The sequence below is a fragment of the Mus caroli genome, chromosome 7 (assembly GCF_900094665.2).
Source record: "Mus caroli chromosome 7, CAROLI_EIJ_v1.1, whole genome shotgun sequence".
In the NCBI taxonomy this organism is placed as follows: Eukaryota; Metazoa; Chordata; class Mammalia; order Rodentia; family Muridae; genus Mus; species Mus caroli.
In genome coordinates this window covers 59,273,553-59,296,835 of record NC_034576.1, presented here as the reverse complement: position 1 = coordinate 59,296,835, position 23,283 = coordinate 59,273,553, and the positions used below count along the sequence as shown (strand labels likewise).

Here is a 23,283-nt window from a genome sequence, read left to right as displayed (position 1 = left end):
TTCTACCTGTTTGGTTGTGTTTTCCTGTTTTTCTTTAAGGACTTGTAACTCTTTAGCAGTGTTCTCCTGTATTTCTTTAAGTGAGTTATTAAAGTTCTTTTTGATGTCCTCTACCATCATCATGAGATATGCTTTTAAATCCGGGTCTAGCATTTTGGTTGTGGGGTGCCCAGGAGTAGGTGGGGTGGGAGTGCTGCGTTCTGATGATGGTGAGTGGTCTTGATTTCTGTTAGTAGGATTCTTGTGTTTGCCTTTCGCCATTGGTAATCTCTGGGCCTGTGCAGAATACACTCGTCAGGGTCCTGGAACCAGGATGTCTGCTTCTGATGCTCAGGCAAAGTGCTCCCTCTCTGCTTGGACACCTTTCCTCTGGCCGGGAAGGTGGCCGGATGTCTGGGGCCTGTGCAGAATACACAGGGCGGGGTCCCAGAACCAAGATGTCTGCTGCTGATGCTCAGGCAAAGTGTTCCTGGGCTGGTCTGATCCCTAATCTCTGGCCTGGAAAGTGGCCAGCTGTCTGGGGCCCGAAAAGGGGGCTGCCTTAGAAGCTAAGTTGCTCCCCCCTGTCCCAGAAGCTTTTAGCTTCTGTATTCCATACTCTCACCTGTGCAGAATACACTCGGCAGGGTCCCAGAACCAAGATGTCTGCTGCCAATGCTCAGGCCAAAATGTGCTAAATTTACACAGTGGAATATTACTGAGCTATTAAAAATGACATCAGGATATTTGCAGGTAAATGACTACAACTAGAAAGCATCCTGATCAAGGTAACCCAGACCTAGAAAGATAAACACAGAATGTACTCACTCATAAGTGGATATTAGTCATAACATACAAGATAACCACACTATAAACCACAGACCCAAAGAAGCTAAGTAACAAGAAATGCCTAAGAGGGACACTTGACTCTCACTGAGAAAGGAAAATAGACTAGACATTGGGGACTGGATGTGGGGAGAGGACTGGAAGGCAGGGATGCAAAGAGGAGGAATGAGGTGAGGAGAAGACAGGGAAAGAGTACTGGAGAGACAACTGATTTGGGGGAAGGGATCTCTACGATGAGCTAGAAACCTAGGAATTTGGAAACTCCCAGGAATCTATGAGTATGACCATAGCTATGGCTTCAAGCAATGGTGTATATAGAGCCTGAACTGGCTATCTCCTGTAACCAGGCAGGACTTCCAGTGAAGATTTTGGGATACCAACCCAACCACAAGACCTTAGACCCACAATTTGTCCTGCCTACAAGATGTGTTGGGATAAAAGATGGAGCAGGATTTGAGGAATGGACCAACCAATGACTGGCCATCTTTGAGAACCATACCAAGATAGTCCCCTGACACTATTAATGATACTCTGTTATACTTGCAAACAAGAGCCTACCATAACTATCATCAGAGAGGCTTCGCCTAGAAACTGATCGAAACTGATGCAGAAACCCACAGCCAAACATCAAGTTAAGCTTAGGGAATCCTGTAGAAGATGGGCCTGAAGGGTTGAAGAACCAGGAGGGTAAATGACACCACTAGAGAAGCTACAGACTAATCTGGGCCCATTAAGGCTCATAGAGACTGAACCAGAGAGCATGACTGAGATAAACCTAAGTCCTCTGTATATATGTAAAGGTTGTGCAGGTTGGTCTTCAGTGGGATTCCTAAAAGGGGAGCAGGGGCTGTCTCTGACTAAATTACCTGTCTTTGGATCCCTGTCCCCTAACAAGCCTGCCTCATCTAACCTCATGCACCTAGGCTTACTGCAACTTGGTATGCCAAGGCTGGTTGATATCCATGGGACACCTCCCCTTTACTAAGGAGAAGGGAAAGAGGGAGAGGGGGGAAGAAAGGGAGAGGAAGTAATTGGGAAAAGAGGTAATTGGGAGGGAAGCTATGATCAGGATATAAATAAAATAAAAAGAGGATGTAAAATAAAAAGAAGACATGGATAGGAATAGACACTTCATATAGAGATAAATGTGTCCTCTTGCAATGACACACTGGATCAGAACCAACAATAAATACCATGTGCCACTTTCTAAAAATAATGGAATTATTACAAATGAAAAAGAATAGGTTTAATTACAGTTATTATTGAAGAAAAACGCCTTCGAGTGACCCTAGATCTGTTCGAAAGCTGAAGTTTCTTGTGAATCTTGGTATAACTTATGCATCATACAGATGGTCTCTGGCAAGAATTCCTTGTCAAATTACCTGCCATTGAGTAGATATACATGTCTGTTCCCTTACACATTAACATGTTTTAGTGTGCCCTTTACACTGTACAGTAAAATGTTTACAAAGGCACAGGCATAGTACAGTTCGACAGCACCAGCATTTGATACTTTTTCCAGTTGACGTTGCTGTTCTTGTTGTTTTCACTCAAGTAATTAAATTTGAAAATTACATTATAGATAAATTCCCTACATTATTTTAATCAATGAATATAGGCTTGATTTGGGGAATATTTGTTTTACTATAGGTGACTATGTTGTCATGACTATCTATTTTGAACTGAGTAGAAGAATGGGATACTTCACGATCCAGACGTATATCCCCTGCATACTGACTGTGGTTCTGTCCTGGGTGTCATTTTGGATCAAAAAGGATGCGACACCAGCAAGAACAACATTAGGTAAGGTGCAAAAAAATTTTCATCCACTATTTTGTGTAATTTTAATACAGAAACATTCACAGAATGCCTTCAATTGAAAAGAATTCAAATATCATTGGTTTAAGAGCTATGTGAACCAGGCTAATTTTTTTTTTAAGTATTCACTTTAGGTTTTTGTTTCTGTCTCTCTTTTTTAAAGTAAGTTGTATTTTGTAGTAGTATGTATAGAAGCATAGGCAGCTTTCTTCCAAGGAGGTTTCAAATATTTCACTTTTATAAAACTCACTTCTTAGATTGTATACATTATTCAAATCTTCATTACTGCTTCACTATTAGAGAATCAGTTGTTTATTAGAATGGGCTCTATATAACAAACAAGATGTGGTATATTAGTAAAGGAGCCAAGGACCATGGTGGATGTAAACAGAATCTCCCAGCCCTATCAAGTTAACTTTATTTTAGGCTTATGTCATGGCCGGGGTGTGGTGGGGAGCGGTTTAAGGCCTGCCACGAAACTCTTCTAATCATCACAGTTTGCCTAGTCATAAGAACTCTTGGCTGCAGTGATACTGGTGCTGTATGATAGAAGGCCTCCCCAAGCATCCTCTAAGGGTATATTGCTCTCAGCAGTCACTCATTAACATCAGTGGATTGTTGATTTACTTTTGTCACAGTCAATTTGAAGTCTTAATGTACATGCTTCCAACTGTCCCTCCTACCTGTCTCTGAAGCAGATTCCCAAGTTCTCTTTCACACTGGCCTTGATGCCACCATAAATTCTCAAGCCTACATCAGGCCTCAGACATGCTGTTCTTAATTTTTCTTTGAAGGTTTTGAAAATTTAGATGACAAGAGTAAGAGTTTCACACCATGTTCCAGGAGCCCTCTGGCTAAGAGTGTATCTAACGCCAACACGAACATCTACCATTCTTATTTGCAAAAATTCCCACTTTAAAATGACAGGACAACATGCTTACATCTTCTTAGGACATTAAATTCATTTAGAAGATCTGCTACATGACAGATTCTGTCATGGTCTCATAGATTATTTGAGAACATGAAATTTACTAATTTCAAAGATCCTGCTAGAGGAGGAATCTGATGTCATACTCTATTTGGATTTTTAATACTCTAGAACATATACTTCCCTCATTTATATTTATCTATACATGGCATGTATAAAAACATCTTAAATAGATTATTAATAATTTTTGAGGTGAATGCTTAACTTGGCTGTTGCTCAAATTCAACACTGAAATCTTATAAATAGATGATAGATAGATAGATAGACTGATAGATTGATTGAATTGTATAGATACAAAATATATATATATATGTATATATATATAACTTTTGTATATATATTATATATATTTATATGTATATTTGTAACTTTTAAACACTAAAACCTGCCCACATTTCTTCTACATAATTTTGAGGGACCAAGAGGCATTTTTATGGTATTTACTTATAAATATTTCTAAGGCACCCACAAAGATTACAATCATGTAAATGGTAAATATTACAAAAATTGTATTTGTAGTGGAATATTAATGACTAAAAGTTAAATATTGTTTATATTAATGTAAAATATTAAAAATTCCAGAGAAGACAACATCAGCTTCTGGTAGAACACAGGTTGCCATAATGCACCTAAGCAGGTCAGCTTTGATTTAAGATACAGGTTTGACCAACATTCTGTCTTCTCAACAATCTGTGGCCAGTTTTGCCTCCTTTCACTGAAGAGAAGTTTTGTTTTGGCAAGTTCCCAGAAGCACCTACATTTTCGCAATGATATATTTTATTTGAATTATGTATGCACATGTTTCTGAGTATAGATATGTACAGGTACACCAAGACGCTAAAAGAGGGCATCAAATCCACTTGTCCTACAACAGAAAGGCCCTACTTATAAGGGAAAAGCATGACCTCTAATGTGTGACTCAGCTCTTATGTGCAAAATGAAAACAGGGCATTATCAGCGTTTAGATGTTGAAATTAGAAACCCTGTCCATTCAAACTCATAGTAAATACACTTGCAATCTTCCTCTAATAAAATTACTTTGAATGAAACAAAAGCTGAGAAACTTATTCCAGAACACTTGAACCTACAAGGAAAAAATACTCAGATTAATTAGACTAATGAAAACAGATACAAAATCAGCTCTTTAAGAAAAAAATAGAAATCAGAAGAAATAGTAAAATTCTGATGTAATTAATACTAAAAACTAGTTCTTCAGATAAGCCTAGAATAATAAGCCTGTAATTCTCACAGTAGCAGGAGATTCATAAGGTCAAGGCTAATCTGGGTTACATATGAGTTCTGGATAAATCTAAGCAATTTAGTAAGTAGACAAGAACTTACATCCCGATACATAAGCATAAGGCAGAGACAGGTAACAAGGGGTGGCATGGGCTTCTGCAACCTCAAAGTCTGCCTCTAGTGACACTTGTCTTACAACAAGGTCACACCTCCTAACCCTTCCCAAATCGATCCACCAACTAGGAGGGAAGTATTCAAACACGTGTGTTATTGGCGTCATTCAAACCATCACAAGTAATGTGCACAAATAAAAACATAAAACACAGCAAAAGTCTAGAGTTCAAATATACATCTACAAACATGCATAAATATGTATATATACACATGTATACATATACATGTACATATTATATACATATATGTGTGTATGTATGCATCACGTATACAGATAACAATGATGTCCATGTACTGACACAGACTCTCCATACACCAAAAAATAGTTTTACACAGAACATGCTTAGAAAAGCCAAAGCTGTGCAATTTCTAGAAGAAAATGTATGAATCTAATATTGCATAAAAAAATTCTAAAACACAAGTAGTTTCAATGAAGAAAACAGGAATATGTGTGACATAAAATATATTTGAACATATATGTAATACTCATTTTTTGAACATTATACACCAATATGAAGATTGACTAGTTATACATAAGAATAATCATACATAATCTTCTCCAGTATAAATCCTTTCCATTTAGCTTTAGCATAACTATACAGGGTTATTTTGACTATACATAAGAGTATTTATATTAAAAGTTTCTGGCAAAATGTGTCATATTTATGACAACTTTTTTTTTCTTTTTTTGTGTGGTTTTTTTTTTTTTTTTTTTTGAGACAGGGTTTCTCTGTATAGCCCTGGCTGTCCTGGAACTCACTTTGTAGACCAGGCTGGCCTTAAACTCAGAAATCTGCCTGCCTCTGCCTCCCAAGTGCTGGGATTAAAGGCGTGCACCACCATGCCCAGCTTTATGACAACTTTTAATTACTGTAGATTATCATTTTTATCACAGATGCTAAATATCCAAATATCCAAAAATATAGTCAATAGCCATGGATGACGCCATAAAATGTGTCAGTTTTGGGTGGCACAGATGTTAGCATTATCTGAGAAGGCTTCTGATATATCAGCAGGAGTGTGCCTCAGTGAGCACACTTGAGGTAAATGAAAAGAGGAAGACTGCTCAGCAAGACAACATCGGTGCAAATATACAGGAAAAACTGTACTAAACGAAACAACTCACAAAGCATGCTATGGGAAAAGATGTGTGGACCTCAGTGTAAATCAAGAGCAATTTGAGCCACGAGGAGAGAAAATAGGCTGAAAATATATGAGCACACTGAACTTAGTACTTGGGAACTGCCAAGGAATAAAATCTAATATTTCTGTTATAGATGTCCCAGAAGAATCCAATAAGGCCTAAAACATATATTTTCAAGGCATGAAAATTGTAGCTAAATATTACTCCGTTTTTTCCCAAAAAGCAGACAAATGTGCATATCCATGAAGCTAAATAAATTCAAAGCAAGATATAAATCTAAGGAATTTCAAGCTCAGACAAATTGCAATCAAACTCAAAAATAGAAAAATCCTTGAAAGTGGCAGATAAAACAAAAACCACATGATTCTGCCCACAAGACATCACAGGCTGATTGACAGTGGGTTCTCACTGAAGCCTGCAAGGCAGAAGGACATAGGCTCTTGACCTATTTCTGCAGGCACTGAGAATCTAATGTAGCCTGGCAATCTTTAACTGTTTAAAGAACATGTTCAGCAAAGCTGTATTATAACCATAAAAAAGTAAAATGTAATGATGTGTCCATGTTTTATTGAAAGGGAGATAAATCCTGTGTACTCATTGATTGGAGGGCCCATTGACATGCTATACAGAGTGATGTGCACTCAAAGACATCATAGAGACTTCAGGTACCAACACATGGCCTTAAAGATGTGAAAAAAAAAAAAACCTCAAGGAGGAGTTTCACAGGTGGTTGTAACTCATGGAGCAGCAGGAAGGAAAATAAGACATAAGAAAACAAACAACGAATTAGACACAAAATGAAACATGATCATGTGTTCTAAGTATTAGCAACTGTGTGATGTAAAAATGCCAGAATATGCCAACTACACCTAATAAATTAAGGTGCAAAATTGTGAAAACTGGTGTGTGAATGTTTTCAAAGAGGACATCTCAAAGAGGGTGATGTTGGGGCTGGGTTGAGAAGTCAAGAGCTTACACAGTGGGCAGAAAGAAAGCATGAAGCAGAAGAAAGGCATGGGGTATAGAACAGCATAGGACATACAGAAAGGTGAACATTTCAGGACTGGAGAGATGGCTCAGTGGTTAAGAGCACTGATTGTGAAGGAGTTACAGAGACAAAGTGGCGCTGTGACGAAAGGATGAATCATCTAGAGACTGCCATATCCGGGATCCATCCCATAATCAGCTTCCAAACACTGACACCATTGCATACACTAGCAAGATTTTGCTGAAAGGACCCAGATGTCTCTTGTGAGACTATGCCGGGGCCTAGCAAACACAGAANTGGATGCTCACAGTCAGCTATTGGATGGATCACAGGGCCCCCAATGGAGGAGCTAAAGAAAGTACCCAAGGAGCTAAAGGGATCTGCAACCCTATAGGTGGAACAACATTATGAACTAACCAGTACCCCAGAGGTCTTGACTCTAGCTGCATATGTATCAAAAGATGGCCTAGTCGGCCATCACTGGAAAGAGAGGCCCATTGGACTTGCAAACTTTATATGCCCCAGTACAGAGGAATGCCAGGGCCAAAAAATAGGAGTGGGTAGGTAGGGGAGTTGGGGGGAGGGTATGGGGGACTTGGGATAGCATTGGAAATGTAAATGAGGAAAATACCTAATAAAATATTTTTTTAAAAAAAGAGCACTGACTGCTCTTCCAAAGGTCCTGTGTTCAAATCCCAGCAACCACATGGTGACTCACAACCACCCATAATGGGATCTGATGCCCTCTTCTGGTGTGTCTGAAGACAGCTACAATTTACTCATATAAATAAATCAGTCTTTTAAAAAAAATTCAACGGTGAAATGCCAAGCAATGAATTACTAAAATCTATTAAAATCTATCAATCAGTTATATGTGTTCCTTAATGTAGGATGCTATTATCTTCCTATGATCCATCAGAAGTTTGAAATGCAATTGGGAAATGTGCTGACTGTGCCTTACCTCCTGTCCTTCAACTCACTCACACACTGTGGTGTTGATTGCTCCCCTTCTGACCTTCAGGCTGTTCTACCAATGCCAAGTGTCTAGGGGCAACTGACATATATCACCTGCCTGACACAACACTTAGAGTCAAAATCAATATCTACTTGCTTCTAAATTTGCATGGCTATTGGCGTTTCAGTCTCGTGTGCTGACCTCTTACAAGTTGACAACTGTCTCTTCTGCAGGCATCACCACAGTGCTAACCATGACCACACTCAGCACCATTGCCAGGAAGTCCCTGCCTCGGGTGTCCTATGTCACTGCCATGGACCTCTTTGTGACCGTGTGCTTCTTGTTTGTCTTTGCCGCACTGATGGAGTATGCTACCCTCAACTACTATTCAAGCTGTCGAAAGCCAACCATCAGGAAGAAAAAAACATCGGTGAGTGGTCAGGACATTTAAGGTTTGCTCAGTTGCAGCAGAAGGGTAGTTTAAGGTAAATGTGCTCTGAAATGCTGTAATGTCCTTAAGGATCTTAGAAAGTGAGATAATCCTATGGATGGGGTGACAAAATGTGAATACCTCCCATTTCTCCAGTGTCACTGCCTGCTGGTGACAGGGCTAAGAGTGGGCGTGCCTTGAAGACTGCCAAGATCCATGGCCTCTTTCCAATTCTGATTTCTTTTTTTTTTCAGCAGTTATTACATCCAGATTCCACAAGATGGATTCCTGATCGAATAAGCCTTCAAACACCCTCTGTATGTATAGCTTTACAGATGCCATTACTTCTTAGAATATTGTTTTCATTGAAAGATATGTTCTTCTTAAATATGTGCAAGGAATTCAAATGAGTGCTATATTTGATCCTTTAAAATGTTTTTTTTATTATTACTAAAACAACCAAATTAGAATTAGCACAACGTGGGAGAAACATCTTAACCTTTCTAAATGGGGACCTTGATGCAGTATGCATGCTTCTTAGACTACACATATCCAAGTTCTATGTATCCATGCATACTAAGAAACTGATATCTGCTGAGCTATCTCTCAAGCTCAAACTTCTATTAATATTTTAAGTAACAATCTGTAAGGTCTGTACATTAATTGTTATGCATGTTACATTTTATAGACCCACTGAAATACCTATAGTTACATAGCGAGTATACTGGGGACATTAGCCTGCAGTTTATAGTGTGATGTTTATTCTAGCTTTCGTTTTACTGTCACGCTCTACCAAGCTACCAGCCGCAACATGTTCCTCCTCCTACAAATAGCATGACTCCCTCAATTTTTCGAGCACTTTTAAGCTAATATGTATCTAAATATCAGCTTACTTTATGCTCACAAGTAAAATTGAGTATGGAGAAATCAACCCCTATAGATGCTAGTAAGAAGGAAACTGGAATGAAAACTTAGAAATTTTATTTTCATTTCAAACCACTGACCTGGCTACCATTTTTGTCATGTGCTACCTTTATGACTTTTATTCTTGGCTTGTGTTCACACACTGATTACACTGAATGTCTCACCTGTATATGACAGGTGGCTTCTAAGCTCTTAATGAATAGTACATTATATTTTGTGCATCCTAACCAGTTTTTATAAGGAAAAATATATAATTGTTACTCTACAAATAGGCATCATGGGGATTTAGCAGAATAGTAGTGGGCAAGCATCAAGCCAGCCCTGAGAAACCAGAAAATGCTTCCAATGACTGTTATACAAGGACATAGAGAAGGGAGGCTTGGAGTGACAGACACCAATCTGAGCTAATAGCCCAAAACCCCAAGAGTATGTTTTCACACACAGCCAGAGGCCTGAGTGTTGAGGGAAAATATTGATGTCTTTGATGTAGAAATTATTCTACCAAGAGAAAAGGCAGGATCCTTTAACTCAGAGAAAAAAAAGAAAATCTTCCCCCCAAAGAAAACCATGGACAAAAAGGAAAGGCTGATGACCTAGAAGAAATTATAGTCAATTCACAACAAAAGGTGTCACTGCAGGTAAGAAGACACAACTAAGGCTCACATAGACAAAGAGGGAGGGGTGGAGAGAGCATTTAACTGTTAGAATTATCACCATTTCAACTCTTATTTCATTCCCAGAAAACTTGAAACCTAAATTATATGTCTCTAGAGGGGATAAGGACAGAGTCCTGAACATATGTGTAGTTGGGGCAAGATGCTCACACAGCCTTGTGGGTCAATTCTTTAACTTAAATGATGCTTTTCACGGGCATCTTAAAAGCAGTGTTCCATGGAGAACATTGGGCTGTGTCATACACATAATGAAAGAGGAGGGAGTCAGACACTGACTGGGCCAAGGAAGAAGCCCAGTCTCTTTTAGGCACAGTTTGAAATACTTGAATCAATGGAGCAGGTACATGGAGAAACGTGCTTACATGGTACAGAATACAGTCATGGATGGCTTGGCCTATCCTAAATTCTACTCCGGTGTTGTGAAATGGAACTCATTTCAGATTCCCAAGCTCTCCTGACTATCGCACAGAGTTTCTACTGAGTTTCAGTAGCCTGTGCTTCATTTCCCTAAGTTATAAGAAGAAATTGAGATTTCTTGTGTCCCAAGAACCTTCTCTGCTGCTTTTCTCATAACCTCTGAAGTCTCCATCTCTTGTGATTTGTCTCTGTCCCTGGAGACTCTTCTATGCCCAGCCTGTATCAGTGTCTTCCCTCAAGGCCCACAGCCCATAGTTCACATTCATACCACCCCAAGGGACTACATACATACATACATACATACATACATACATACATACATAGGGTTGAAGAACTGAGTTGGTGAATGTCTGGCTTTAAAATGCCGAAGCACACATGAAAGAAAGGCTTTAATAGAGTTACTGTCTAATAAAGATAGGTTTTACCAAATGGAGTTTGTCAGAAAGGCATACATTCCTCAAACGCACTGGATAAGTATTGTTTTGATCCACACTTGGACTTCAGAATCCTGAGGCTAGAGGGTACACATCCTTATCAGAGCTGAACTTGCCCACTCTTCCACCTCTGCTTATGCCTCAGGGCTTTAGAAGCTGCTGCAGAGTGGGGCTCTGAAAGCTTCCAGTGAACACTGATGCAAAGCCCTCTGCTTATAAATGGACTCTTCCCACCATACATGTGAACACATGCTTCCCATGTGAAAGGCTCCATCCAGAAGGCTTCATGGAGGAGTTTAGAATACTCAACAGTTCTGTCACTTTGTTTCTATTTATGATGCTTCACAGACATGAATCTAGCCATCTTAATGAGATTCTACAATTTACTTAAGGTAAATGTGACTGTCCCTCTAAGGGACATTTATATGAACTCTAAAGAAGCTGAGTGCATTCTATGTAGTATGGCCCAGACTAACAATTCAGAGTGACCTCATTCTTGGCATTCCTCCTTCCAAGTTCTCCCATATACCCCTTCGTTTTGTTTTCAAATTCATTTCAAATTCCTCTTTTGTCATTAGTTATTGTTATATGTATGTATGTAAATATATACATATATATTCCTGAATATAACCTGCTCAGTGTGTATAATGCTACTTGTATGTGTGCTTAAGGGCTGACCATTGGTATTGAATAACCAATTGGTGTGCTCTTCCCTTGAAAAACTATTTCTCCCACATTCAACATGGCTTAGTGGTTCTTAAGGCTGAGACCTCCTGGGCTTTTGACCATTCATTTTGGCATGTCTATTGGTGTTGGCCTGTTCAGCTCATGGCAGTCATGTTGGTGAGACTTTGTGGATATACATTCTGTTATTACTAGGAGACACAAAAACAAACTGCAAGATTATCTGGCTCTTACATTCTTCCTGCCCCTTTCACAATGATCCCTGAGCCTAAGATTTAGGGATTGTAATGGTTTGTATATCCTTGGACCAGGGAGTTGCACCATCTGAAGGTGTGGCCTTGTTGGAATAGGTGTGACCAGGTTGGAATGGGTGTGTCACTGTGGGTGTGGGTATAAGAAGCTCACCCTAGTTGCCTGGAAGTCAGTCTTCCACTAGCAGCCTTTGGATGAAGACATAGAACTCTCAGCTCCTCCTGCGCCATGCCTGCCTGGATACTGCCATGCTCCCACCTTGATGATAATGGACTGAACCTCTGAACCTGTAAGCCAGCCCCAATTAAATGTTGTTTTATAAGACTTGCCTTGGTCATGGTGTCTGTTCACAGCAGTAAAACCCTAACTGATACAGGGATATACATCCATTTTAGGCTAAGTGACTGCATTTTGATTGGTTGTGGTTATATGTACTGATCCATCTCATACAAAGAGAAGTTTTCTTGATGAGGTAGGTGTGAGAACTATATTTACTTGTGGGCAAGAAGGACAAATATTTAGAATATTGTTAGTGATTGTACTGGTTTAATTAACTGGTGGTTGTAGGTTCTCTTCCAAGATCCATGAATTCACTAGCCCTGGGTAATTGACTAGGCTTCCAGTAATAAACATGGTTTCTCTCTTGTTGAGCAGACATTAAGTCCACCAAAGTGTGACAATACTGTATCATGCCATGTTGTTCATATTTGTGGTTGATAGACATTATAGATAAGTAGAACTGCTGGATGCTTTCCTCCTTCAGAAGTTCAACTGGCACCTTCTGCTCCCATGAAATCTTGTCATCATGGAGGGGGCTTTCAGGCTAGTTCCAGCTCAGGAACTTCTGGGCCTTGCATCTGAAGTACACTGTATCTTCAGCAGTGGGGACTTACTTTCCATCCCTGCTGGGTAAAAAAGAAATCCAATAATTATAGGCTGGATATAGTTATAACCTTGTTCAAAAAGTCAAAAGAAGGCTTCTCATGTCTGGTATTAGGGGGCTAATCTATTTTTAATAAGAACCTTTCTAAAAAAAATGAAAACAGGTCTTTCCAGTTGCCTCCCACTATGTAGTCATACTAAATAATGCCTCTCCCTAGTGGAACTCAGTGTAGAGTGTGGGTAATAGTTCTTGAGGGGTTGACAGCTGTCTGAAAACCTAAGGGCTCCACTGGAAGCTTCTCAAGATGGATGTTTCCATCCAGTTATGAAAAAAAAAAAACAGCAAGTCTTTAACTCTCCCTTCTTCTCCCATTCTGACTTTTCAAAGACAGGAGGAGAGCTTGGGAGTGGAGAGTATTCAAACTACACATGTTCAAGCTTTCTTCCTAGATTACATGCAGTAACAGTGCTTTCTCTCCATTTCATTACATAACACCTGCTACTGTTTGCTAGTTTGAATAGGCACACATTCATCTTCCCATGCTATAACATCCATGTGGTTTAACATTGAAGGAACAAATCTACAATTTGTACATATTTGCTACCAGGTAACAGAATTGAAACTTGAAATGGCTAATACATTTTGAAAATGTGTTTCCCTCCCTCCCCTAAAATCTGGGACAGGTTTTTAAGCATCGATGTGTTTTTCCTCATTCACTGAGCTGCAATGGTTCAATGAATAGGTTGTGTCCAGTAATGAGTAAGTGTGGAATGGGCATGGCCTGCGTCCATCTTGTCTAGTAGCAGACAGAAGTAGTATCTGTTGTTTGATGCGGTTCAGGCTGTTCTTACATGCATTTCATGATTGCTCTGCTATTCTTGTGCCTACAGAATTATTCTCTACTGGATATGAGGCCCCCACCACCTGTGATGATCACGTTAAACAATTCCATGTACTGGCAGGAATTTGAGGACACCTGTGTCTATGAGTGTCTGGATGGCAAAGACTGCCAGAGCTTCTTCTGCTGCTATGAGGAGTGCAAGTCTGGCTCCTGGAGGAGAGGCCGCATCCACATTGATGTATCCGAGCTGGACTCCTACTCTCGGGTCTTCTTCCCGACATCCTTCCTGCTGTTCAACCTGGTCTATTGGGTTGGATACCTGTATCTTTAAGTGCTGCTCTGAAGGATGACTGAAGAGTACTTGATTCATGTTTTTCCTTCCACTGTCCCCAGACAAGTAGTGACCAACCAAAAAAGTAGAAGGGAAGGACACGACTCCAGTTTGTTGTGCTACCTTTCAGCAGCATGGGAAGTACTGGAAAGTATTCCTTATAAATATTTCACTCACAAACACTCACTCACATGTGCACGCACACACACACACACACACACACACACACACCACACCACACCACACAAAGAGGAACTGCATCTTCAAAGTGATATTCTTGCTAATCCCTTCTTCAACCCGTAGTTTGATATATATGAATGGCCTTGGATACAGAAGCTGCCAGTTACCATGCAACGACACCTGTGAAAGATGCAAACCAATATCTAGACGTTGTCTCAGATCCTCCCCATTATGTATCTTCCTTTTGCATCCCTTGGCACCAGTGCCTGTGCACACAGGATCTACCTTAGTGGAGATACACTCAGAGTGACCTCTCTGAGATCCAGCTTGAAGTGCAGTCAGCTTTGGCCCCTTCTGTGAGGCCTGTTTGCTCAGACACTGAGGTCCTAAGCTAGCCTCCCTCTAACTGGCACTCTTCCTTCCTGCCTGGGAGGTATATAAGCCAACAAGTTTCCATTCGTGGGAAAAAAAAATGTGATTTTTAAAATTTGTTCCTGAGACCAAGACTGCTGTTTGTCTCTAACTCTAACAAAGTAGTGACTTTATTACAGACTGCCAAGCATCAGCCGTATTTGCATCCTGGGTTCCTGGACCAGTTGCATTTGAATTCAGCATTTTTCAAAGAGCTGCGATTTATAAGACCAAGTCTCAGTCTCAGATGATGAGGGTAGCTTATATTATTGTTAGGGATTCGGTAACTGTCTTCACCCTGCTCACACATGCAATGTGGATAGGCCTTTGTTTGGAAACGGCGTTCTACAGTGTAAAATAACATAAACATCCATGTATTTAATCATGAGCATTAACTTTAAAGCCAAACCAACTTTAGATCCAAAAATTGGTGATGGTTATTGTCAATTACACATTTTGATGAACAAAATTTGTTTTATACTTTGAAATATGAATGCATAGCAAAATCCCAAAGAAACCCCCCGAAATCAATTCTCTTTTGATATTTTTTATAACACAAAACAAATTTGCTTCTTCATATTAGTTATTTGCTATGACCAGATGCTCTTGTGCACTCCAAGTCCATGACTCTTTTGAAGCATCCTCTATTGGTGACACCCACGCATTTCCACTCATCAGCAGGGTCTTGGCACTGTTACGGCATCCGCAGTACAATCCTTGTGTGCTTTTCTCCCACAAAGCTGAATTAATTTTATTGAAAGTCATTCATTTTTTTCCATTTCTATTACACATACTATATCACTACTTAGAAAAAGTAAAACATCAGACAAGTAGAATATATCAAAGTGGTGACTTCACACAATTTATTAGATGTATTTCAGAAACGATGATGGTATTGAAGAGACCGGAAAACTGAAAGTAGATACTTTTGTTAATTCTTTCTAGTACTGTTGCACATGAAGTAGATGTGAAAACGGACACACCTCTCATTTGTAAGGGTAATAATGGCTGTCTCTGTGTACGGTTGTGATATTCAGTCTTTTCTTTCTGAGTTTCAACTAACAAACTACTAGTTTGATAGTTACTACATAAGGCTCAAGTCAACTGGCTTCTAGTTAGAAAATTCCATTTAAAAGAATTAAAATAATAAATGCCCATAAAGAATAAGCTGAAATAATGGCTTAGATGAAATGTCTCCTCTGTTGGGAGGTTTTGCATCTAGTGCTCTAGTGTCTCTGAAGCTCCTGCCTTTGGAAGGCCCACTCTGGAAGTGCCCACAGCACTGAAGACAGAGAGCAAGCCACACACACAATTGCAAACACTATCAGCTCAGAATCGCTAATCAGATAAAGAGCTTTAATCTGTTACATTTTAAAAGTTCTGGGGAAAACTAAATTTTCTAGTCATCTTTTTGTTTTTAAGGATTAAAACCTGTAAGCATGTGATGTAGGGGTGGACTCCCTGCTACCGTAGACAAACCCCACAGTGGCCTCTTATCTCAAAACTTGTCATTGTCATTGTGTCTTGCCCAACCTCAGCCATGCTGATCAAAACATAGGAAGAGCCAACGCGCATGTCACAAGTATGCCAATGCCTGTTTCTCAGTAAAGTTTAATTGTCTATGTCAGTCTGAACTCCCAGGATAACCCATTCTGGTACATGAAACGGGAGAGATGCCTGCCCATTGCTCAGGGGCAAAACCAGGGGCTTTATAAGGTGAACTCTGAGGAGAGTCTGGTACACTTGGAGGAGAAGGAGAGATGCACCCCTCCTTAGACACCAGCTCTCCTTACTTAATTAAGGGGGACATGTGTGAGCACACAAACTCAAGCCTCCTCTAACCTGCCCCATTCTGCTTTGTTTCCTTCGTGTGCAGAGCTGGGGAATGCTTGGGTAGTGGTCTGAACAACCTGCATTTCAAAGGTGCTACTGTGTTCCTCACTCTTAGAAGCACTCCAGACTGAGGAGACTATTTGAACAGATTCCCAAACCACTGTGGATTATACGGAAAACTGTGACTGTCTCTCCCTTAAACTACATCCTGGTTGATGGAGAAAAACTAAAAAGATGTTTTACAAAGTAGTAAAATTCAAGCCAAATGCCTCTTCAAAGCCTAGACAGATTCCCTAGGGTATCCGAGATGCTCGGTGGAGGACAGTGTTAATAAATTAACTCTGAGTCCAGCCAACACTGCCTCCAGTTTGCCCAAAATATGCCTTAAAATAAAACATAAAGCCCCCAAATTTTACATTTCTAGAAATTTCAACTTCCTGTAGTCCCCCTTTTTCATACTAAATTTTGCTGTTTTTTTTTTAAATATACATGGATAAAAATAGGATTTCATTTCTTTCTATAACAACCAGGCATTTTCATGTTCGCATCAGATGAGATAAAATTACAGACTTTCATGGACTCTTCAAACATGGAAATGCTTGTCCTTAATCACAAGCTATTCTCATGTAGGAACCTGTGGGTTTATGTCCACAGATCAGCATCATTCCAGACTGTTTTACCTGGTAATATGTTGCTGCAGTTAAAGATGTTTGGATGCGTGTTGTAGCCCTACACAATGTCACATCTGGAAACAGTGGAAGCAAGCCACCTGAATGGAATCCCACTTCACATCAATTTGTCTTGACACAGCTAGGAAGCAGAGGTCCACTCTATCCAAAGGGCTAGAAAACAAAACAGACACCACCTCTGCCTCCTTGATCATTTTTATCTCACATGCCAAACTGAAATTTTCATTCGGAACTTGGAGAATTGTGACTGGTCCCCAGATGTTGCACCCCCATCCTATCACTTCAGAGCCCTGGCGGCATCAGGCTTCTTGAATCTGTTTGTGGTTTGACAACTATTTTTTCGTGTTTTCCTTTTAGAGTTAAAAATTATGCAAGTTTTCATTTTGAAAATAGTAAAATGAAGAGAGATAAACATAGAATATAAATAAGAAATGTTGAATTTCATTTATACTGATAGATTATTGGTTTGGAACTTTAGAACACAATTATATGGAAGGGTCTTTGGAAATAGGAAGACAGGAAACAGAATACCAATTCACGGAAAATGTCTTATTCACAGTTTTCCCTGAACTCCCATCAAATGGCTACTAGTGGCCTGTGATAACCATTGGGTCTAAGACTAATCATGGTCCAAGAACTGAATCTAATGAAGTGCTCAGGACAGACAGGCCCATCTCTGATCTCCCTTCTACTGTAAACATGGATCAAAACATAACAGGGAGAGAAAACAACCCGTGTCTTGAGATGATAAGGTAACAGCTAACACAGACACCTTCCCAGAATAAGGAGTTGTTTTGTTTTTTAAATATATTACGGTTTTGGAGCCTTGAAGTTGGGATGTTTCAACTTCCCTCTTTTAAAATTTCTTTAGCTTACAAGATACTAATCCCATGATAAAAAGCTTGATTTAATTCTGTTAAGGTTAAAAGAGAAGATGTTTCTATTCATTTGCTTCCAAGATGTCTTTTAGTTGAGTGGTGCTTTTGTTCTAATATTCCCTGTAAGACTTCTAAACTTCTTTGTTACTTTTCCTAGACTAAAATCCCAGTCTTAAAAACAGCTTACATAAATCAGTGCAAAACTCTGACTTGAACTCTCGTTGGTCATTAAAAAGTTTCCCATGCTTTGAGTTAACCAGGTTAGGTTATGTGAACTAGTAAATACTTAAACACACACACACACACACACACACACACACACACACACACACACACCACTTCCAAATTAAGGAAAGTCTGATTTGTTTTTTCATTTTAATTGAGGCAAATGTAAACTGCTTTGCTTAACCTGTTCAGTTAAGCATCTATTTTAAGCACTTCATTTTTCACATCTGTAAGCACAGTACAAGGTTGTCCCAGCCCAGGGAACAGGTTGCACAGGGTGAGTCAAGAGTAGTTACTGTGGGAAAGGAAGGCTTCTCTGTCTGCAAGGTAGTTTAAACTGCAAGGGTAGGGAGAAACAATTGACTTTCAACCACAAAACCTCCCAAACTGAGCTAGTTCCTGCTTGGTTTTGTTCTTTCCTAGATATTGAAAAATACTGCTCTGTATTTCTGTGAACAAGGAGAGTCTGCTTCTGGATCCATGTATTCTGTATCTGTGATTTCAACCACCATCAAGAATGTCAACCACTTTTGTCTCTGTACCTAGCATGGGCAGGCATTTCTCCTTGTGATTATTTCCCTAAATGTAAGAGAGTAACAACAGAGGCTGACATAGAATGTACAATGCATAAAGCCGTGTAAGCTGTCCTGGGGTGGTGGAATGTATAGAGAAGAATGTGCATAGTGTCTATGCACATAATGCCCCGACTTTATTCAAAGGACCTGTGTGTATCTGAGAGTTCTGTTTTCCTGAGGGATCCTGGAACCAGTGCCCCCTGCAAATTTGGAGAAGTGACTGCAATGTTTTCATTTCTTATAACAGACTTAGATCCTGATGTCTCCTGGTTGCCCTACCCACTGAAGTACCATGTCAGTACGTGTACATAACCAAGCCAGTGTTCATTTCTTAAATATGCATTTCTTAGATCAGGTGCTCACAACATGGCTATTACAGTCCCCTCTATACATCTTAAAATTATGACATTGTCCCTAGCTTCCATTCACAAAAGATAGTTCCCATTTACCATTGATCATTGATCACTGATCATTTTTGAATACACAGGACTTTATATAGTGGACCCTAAAATCACACTAGGGAAAAAAATGTTTGACCCTAAGCTGTAGCTTTATGAACATTGTGAGAATCAATGTGGAAGCTTAAAGTGTCAGGCATGGGCTGAAGTAAGGGTGACATGGGTCCACCTTCTGATTTTCTCCTCAAACAGGCTGAGTTCTTAATGTATGAATGAGTCTGCTTCCTGGCACAGTGAGGCAAGTGCTTCTGGTAGGGTTGTGTTTGCACCTACTGAACAATCTCCCAGGACAGCTGGCTGGATAGGCAACCATAAATGTCCTTGTCAGTTGTCGTGAGAGTGCCCACGACTTGCCTACATCATTTTCTTAAACATCAAGTTATGCCCCGGTTCACAGGAATCTTCTGGAAAGATTCTCAAGACATATTTTAGAAGTCTTCCCATTGTGGAATTGGTATTGTCAGGGACAAGTGATGACAGCTTTGAAATAATTAGTATTTGCTGAAATGTCTTTTTATCAATAATTGTCCAGGCTTTTAACAGGAAAGATTCTTATCAATTTTAAGTTTGTGTGAAGGCCCCCAACACACAGAACCCCACACTGAGAAGACCTAACTGCCCAACCCTCTGTCTAACCTTGGCAGTCACAGGTAACCATCAGTGAACTGGACACATCATTGTGTCCTTGCATTTTCAGGGTTATCTGGGAAAATAAAAATAAAGAACAAAAGAAAGCTAAGAAACAAATCATATCTTCTTAAGTAACATTCTCTGTAATTAAAAGCTGAAAATGTACATAACCTTGATGACTGAACTTTCCAACGTATCCATCAGATATGAAGGAAGAGTATGGCAAGACCTCTGACATGGTTTTTATCCATGGTCTAGTTTGTAGCCACCAAAGCACTGCAGAGATTTTCTGTCTTTTATAAGCTGTGACAAAATTAGAACATGTATTTTTTTTAATGATGACAAGCTCTTAAAAACTTTAATTGTAATGTTAGAATAGAGTCCAAATTTTTGTTCGTTCCTTGGAAGTCCATCTGCCCTGGTTCCTGAGTTTCCCAGCATTTGAGGAGTGCATGCCACCCAGTATTTATTTCCTGGTTACTTTTCTTCTTTTCATTTTTGCCTTATTGGACATTTTTAGTCATTTTCTTCTAGATACAATTTTGATTGGCTAGGCACTATTTTTTCTAATGTGGCTGCATCTTCAGAAGTTGTAAGTTTTGTTGCCCAAAGAAACCATCACTCCTTTGCTCTCCATGTCTTTGGGTCTAGGAGTTACTGCAGATCTTGTTGGCATTTTTTTACTATAGTCTCTCTAACTATATAGTAGTGAAGAGTTTGCTATTGTTTTCCTTTTTTCAGCTTAGAGTAATGATGGAAACACCCCCAAAGCCACAATGGCCAAATTGTGCTAGTGAGCCACGTTTACATACTGACATATTTGTGTACAGATACATGTTTTCTTTTAAGCAGCTCCTGGACTCAGCAAAGCTTTGCTTGTTTATGTTTTCCATGAAAGGCTCTAGGAGAGTGACAATTTTCAGGGACTGACCTGTAACTCGTTTGAAGTGATGGGGTATCTTGTGTTTACATGCAGTGATGTGTGTTTTCGTGTTTGTATGTAACAAGGTAAAACTGAACAACCTATTAATGTGTGCGTTACTCTATCAACTGCCCCACATTTAGTTGAAACACTTAGGAGCACAGCTTCCTAGTGATAGCATGTTAGTTTAGTAAGCCTCTGGTTAAGGCAAACAGGAAACAGGGGAAAGAAGGGAAAAGGAAGAAAAGGGCCCAGATAGAGTAAGAGACAATCATTGTATTTCCCCAAAATATGGGATCACATCCTTTAAAAAACAAATCAAGATGAGATGCCTGATCAGAAGCACCACCAAGTTTCTTGGGTGCCTTGATTATCTGTGTACTGTGACCAGGCTTATCTAATATACTGATAGTACTTCTTGATATATGGAACACTGGCCTTACAGTGTTCATTTGGGAAGCCATGTAGTTGTTCACAGACAAACCTAGGTAGGGCCTGTCGTCAATTTTCAAAGCCTAGGAGTCAGCTACAGAGTATGCAGGTTCATTCTGAGAAGTAAAACTTTCACAGTCCTGGGCCGTGACTCAGGCAGAAAAGTATGGAGTTGATTTTCTATCTGCCTGGAGTCCTTCCCACCTCTACAGCCTAAGGTAGGCTGATTCCAGAATCCCACAGCATTTTGACATCAGTTCTGAGCAAGTGAGGACTGTAGAGGGCATTGGCTGGGAGGAGGGTGACCTGTCCTGCCCAAGTGCTGGCTGGCCCCTTAGAGAACTGGGATCATGGTCAGAGGCTGGCCTCACACCAGTGGCTTGCAAGAGCACTGGATGTCCTGCTGTCCTCGAGGGCCCTCTTCCCCAGCATAAAAACGGTGACTCCCCTGTACCCTGCAACTCGTGGTGTCCTAGTGAAGAGAGGGCGCCCTTGTGCCCAACGTGCCTTGGCGACCCCGGCGGCACCGCGCCCTGCCTTGCACGTCGCGACCCCGCCGAGCCCTCAGGGCCAAACCCAGCCAGAAGCCACCTGAGCCTCTTGGCTGGGCCGCCCTCTGTATTTGTATTTGGATTCCTATGTTTGTACTTCTGATACAAATAAATGCACATGTTGTCAGAAATATTGAAGTGCACCTCCTTCTGGTCTGAGCGGCAACTGGGAGGGCACTGCTGGTATTGAGGATTAACAACATCAACTGTCCCTTTCAGACATGCATGTCTCGGGAGCCAGATGCATTAGCAGATTGCACACCCGGTCAGGATAGTTATGACCTCAAAGTTAAAAGGGTGAGTTTTCTGCAGGCCGCTTCTCCCTCCACTCCTGCCAAAGCGAATGCACGAAGACCCTGAAGCCAACGATGACAAGCAGGAAACTTCAGTGCACTCAAGACAAGGTAACTGTGCCAGCCTCCGGGTCTCACCTGCCCCACAGGAGTGGACTCAACCACAAATGACGTGGAATACTAGGAGACACAGGCTCATAACGAACTACCTGATCCTACGGCTCTTCTGCCCCTCTTCCACAATATTCCCTGAGCCTTTGGTGGGGTCTTTTGCACTTATATTCATTGCAACTGGTCTCCACAATGCAACATTTTGATTGTTTGTGATTTTCCGTGGTGATCTCTTCCTGTTGCAAAGAGACATTTCCTTGATGAAGAGTAAAGACTATACATATCTGTGGGTATAAAGACAAATGTTTATAGAATGTTGTTAGGTATACTGCTGGCCTAGTAAAGTTGTAGGTTCTCCTTTCATAGCTGTAACTTCGATAACACTGAGCAATTAGGTAGGTATGCAGTACCTGGCTATGCCCAGAAGTCTCACCAACATAACTGAGCATGAGCTAAACAATAGACATGCCAAAGTGGATGAGAGAAAATCTCAACCCTACACAAAAAAAACTACAGACAAAGTATGCTGAGACCGTGCAAAATAGCCTTCTCCAGGGAAGAACACACCAACTGGTATCAAAAGTCAAATGGCTCAGCCCAAAACTGTACATACAAAAAACCTAGCATTATGCAGACTGAGCAGGTTATATATACATATACATATGCATATACATATATATGCAATAACAATTAATGAAAAGACACCATAAATTTGGAAGAGAACATGCAAGGGTATATAGGGAGGATTTGAAGAGAGGAAAAGAAAGGGAGAAGTGTTATAATTATATTATAATCAAGAAAAAAGTTTTAAGGGAGCTAGGGACAGACTAAGGGCTATCCTAGGAAAGTCAGTGGCTAGGCACTGAGACTGACTATGGGAAGGTCAAGTGTTGGTCCCCTTGACACAGACACTGCTGCCCAAATAGGACACAGATGGTTGCAATGGGATACAATAGCTCTCTCAATCATTATTAATGGGACAATTTAGGACAACGCCCTTTGAGGCTGGCCTAGGCTACATAGATAAATGTTTTCTCCCAAAACAAAAACAGTAAAACAGAAAAAAAAAAAAAAAAAAAAAAAACCAAGGCCAA

General features: G+C 40.2%; 1 protein-coding gene across 2 annotated transcripts in view; it reads left to right on the top strand.

The window, feature by feature from the left end:
* The window catches only part of Gabrg3 (gamma-aminobutyric acid type A receptor gamma3 subunit), a 619,070-nt gene extending 597,152 nt beyond the window's left edge, over positions 1-21,918 (top strand). The window contains exons 7-10 of one of the 2 annotated variants that reach the window (XM_021166877.2): positions 2,476-2,628; positions 8,365-8,561; positions 8,819-8,878; positions 13,720-21,918. In XM_021166877.2, coding sequence (XP_021022536.1) covers positions 2,476-2,628; positions 8,365-8,561; positions 8,819-8,878; positions 13,720-14,001 — 692 coding nt within the window. In that variant the 3' untranslated portion in view covers positions 14,002-21,918. Of the gene's footprint in view, positions 1-2,475; positions 2,629-8,364; positions 8,562-8,815; positions 8,879-13,719 lie in introns of both variants that reach the window. The other variant, XM_029479966.1, reaches the window with a different exon arrangement.
* Positions 21,919-23,283: the final 1,365 nt, after the last annotated feature.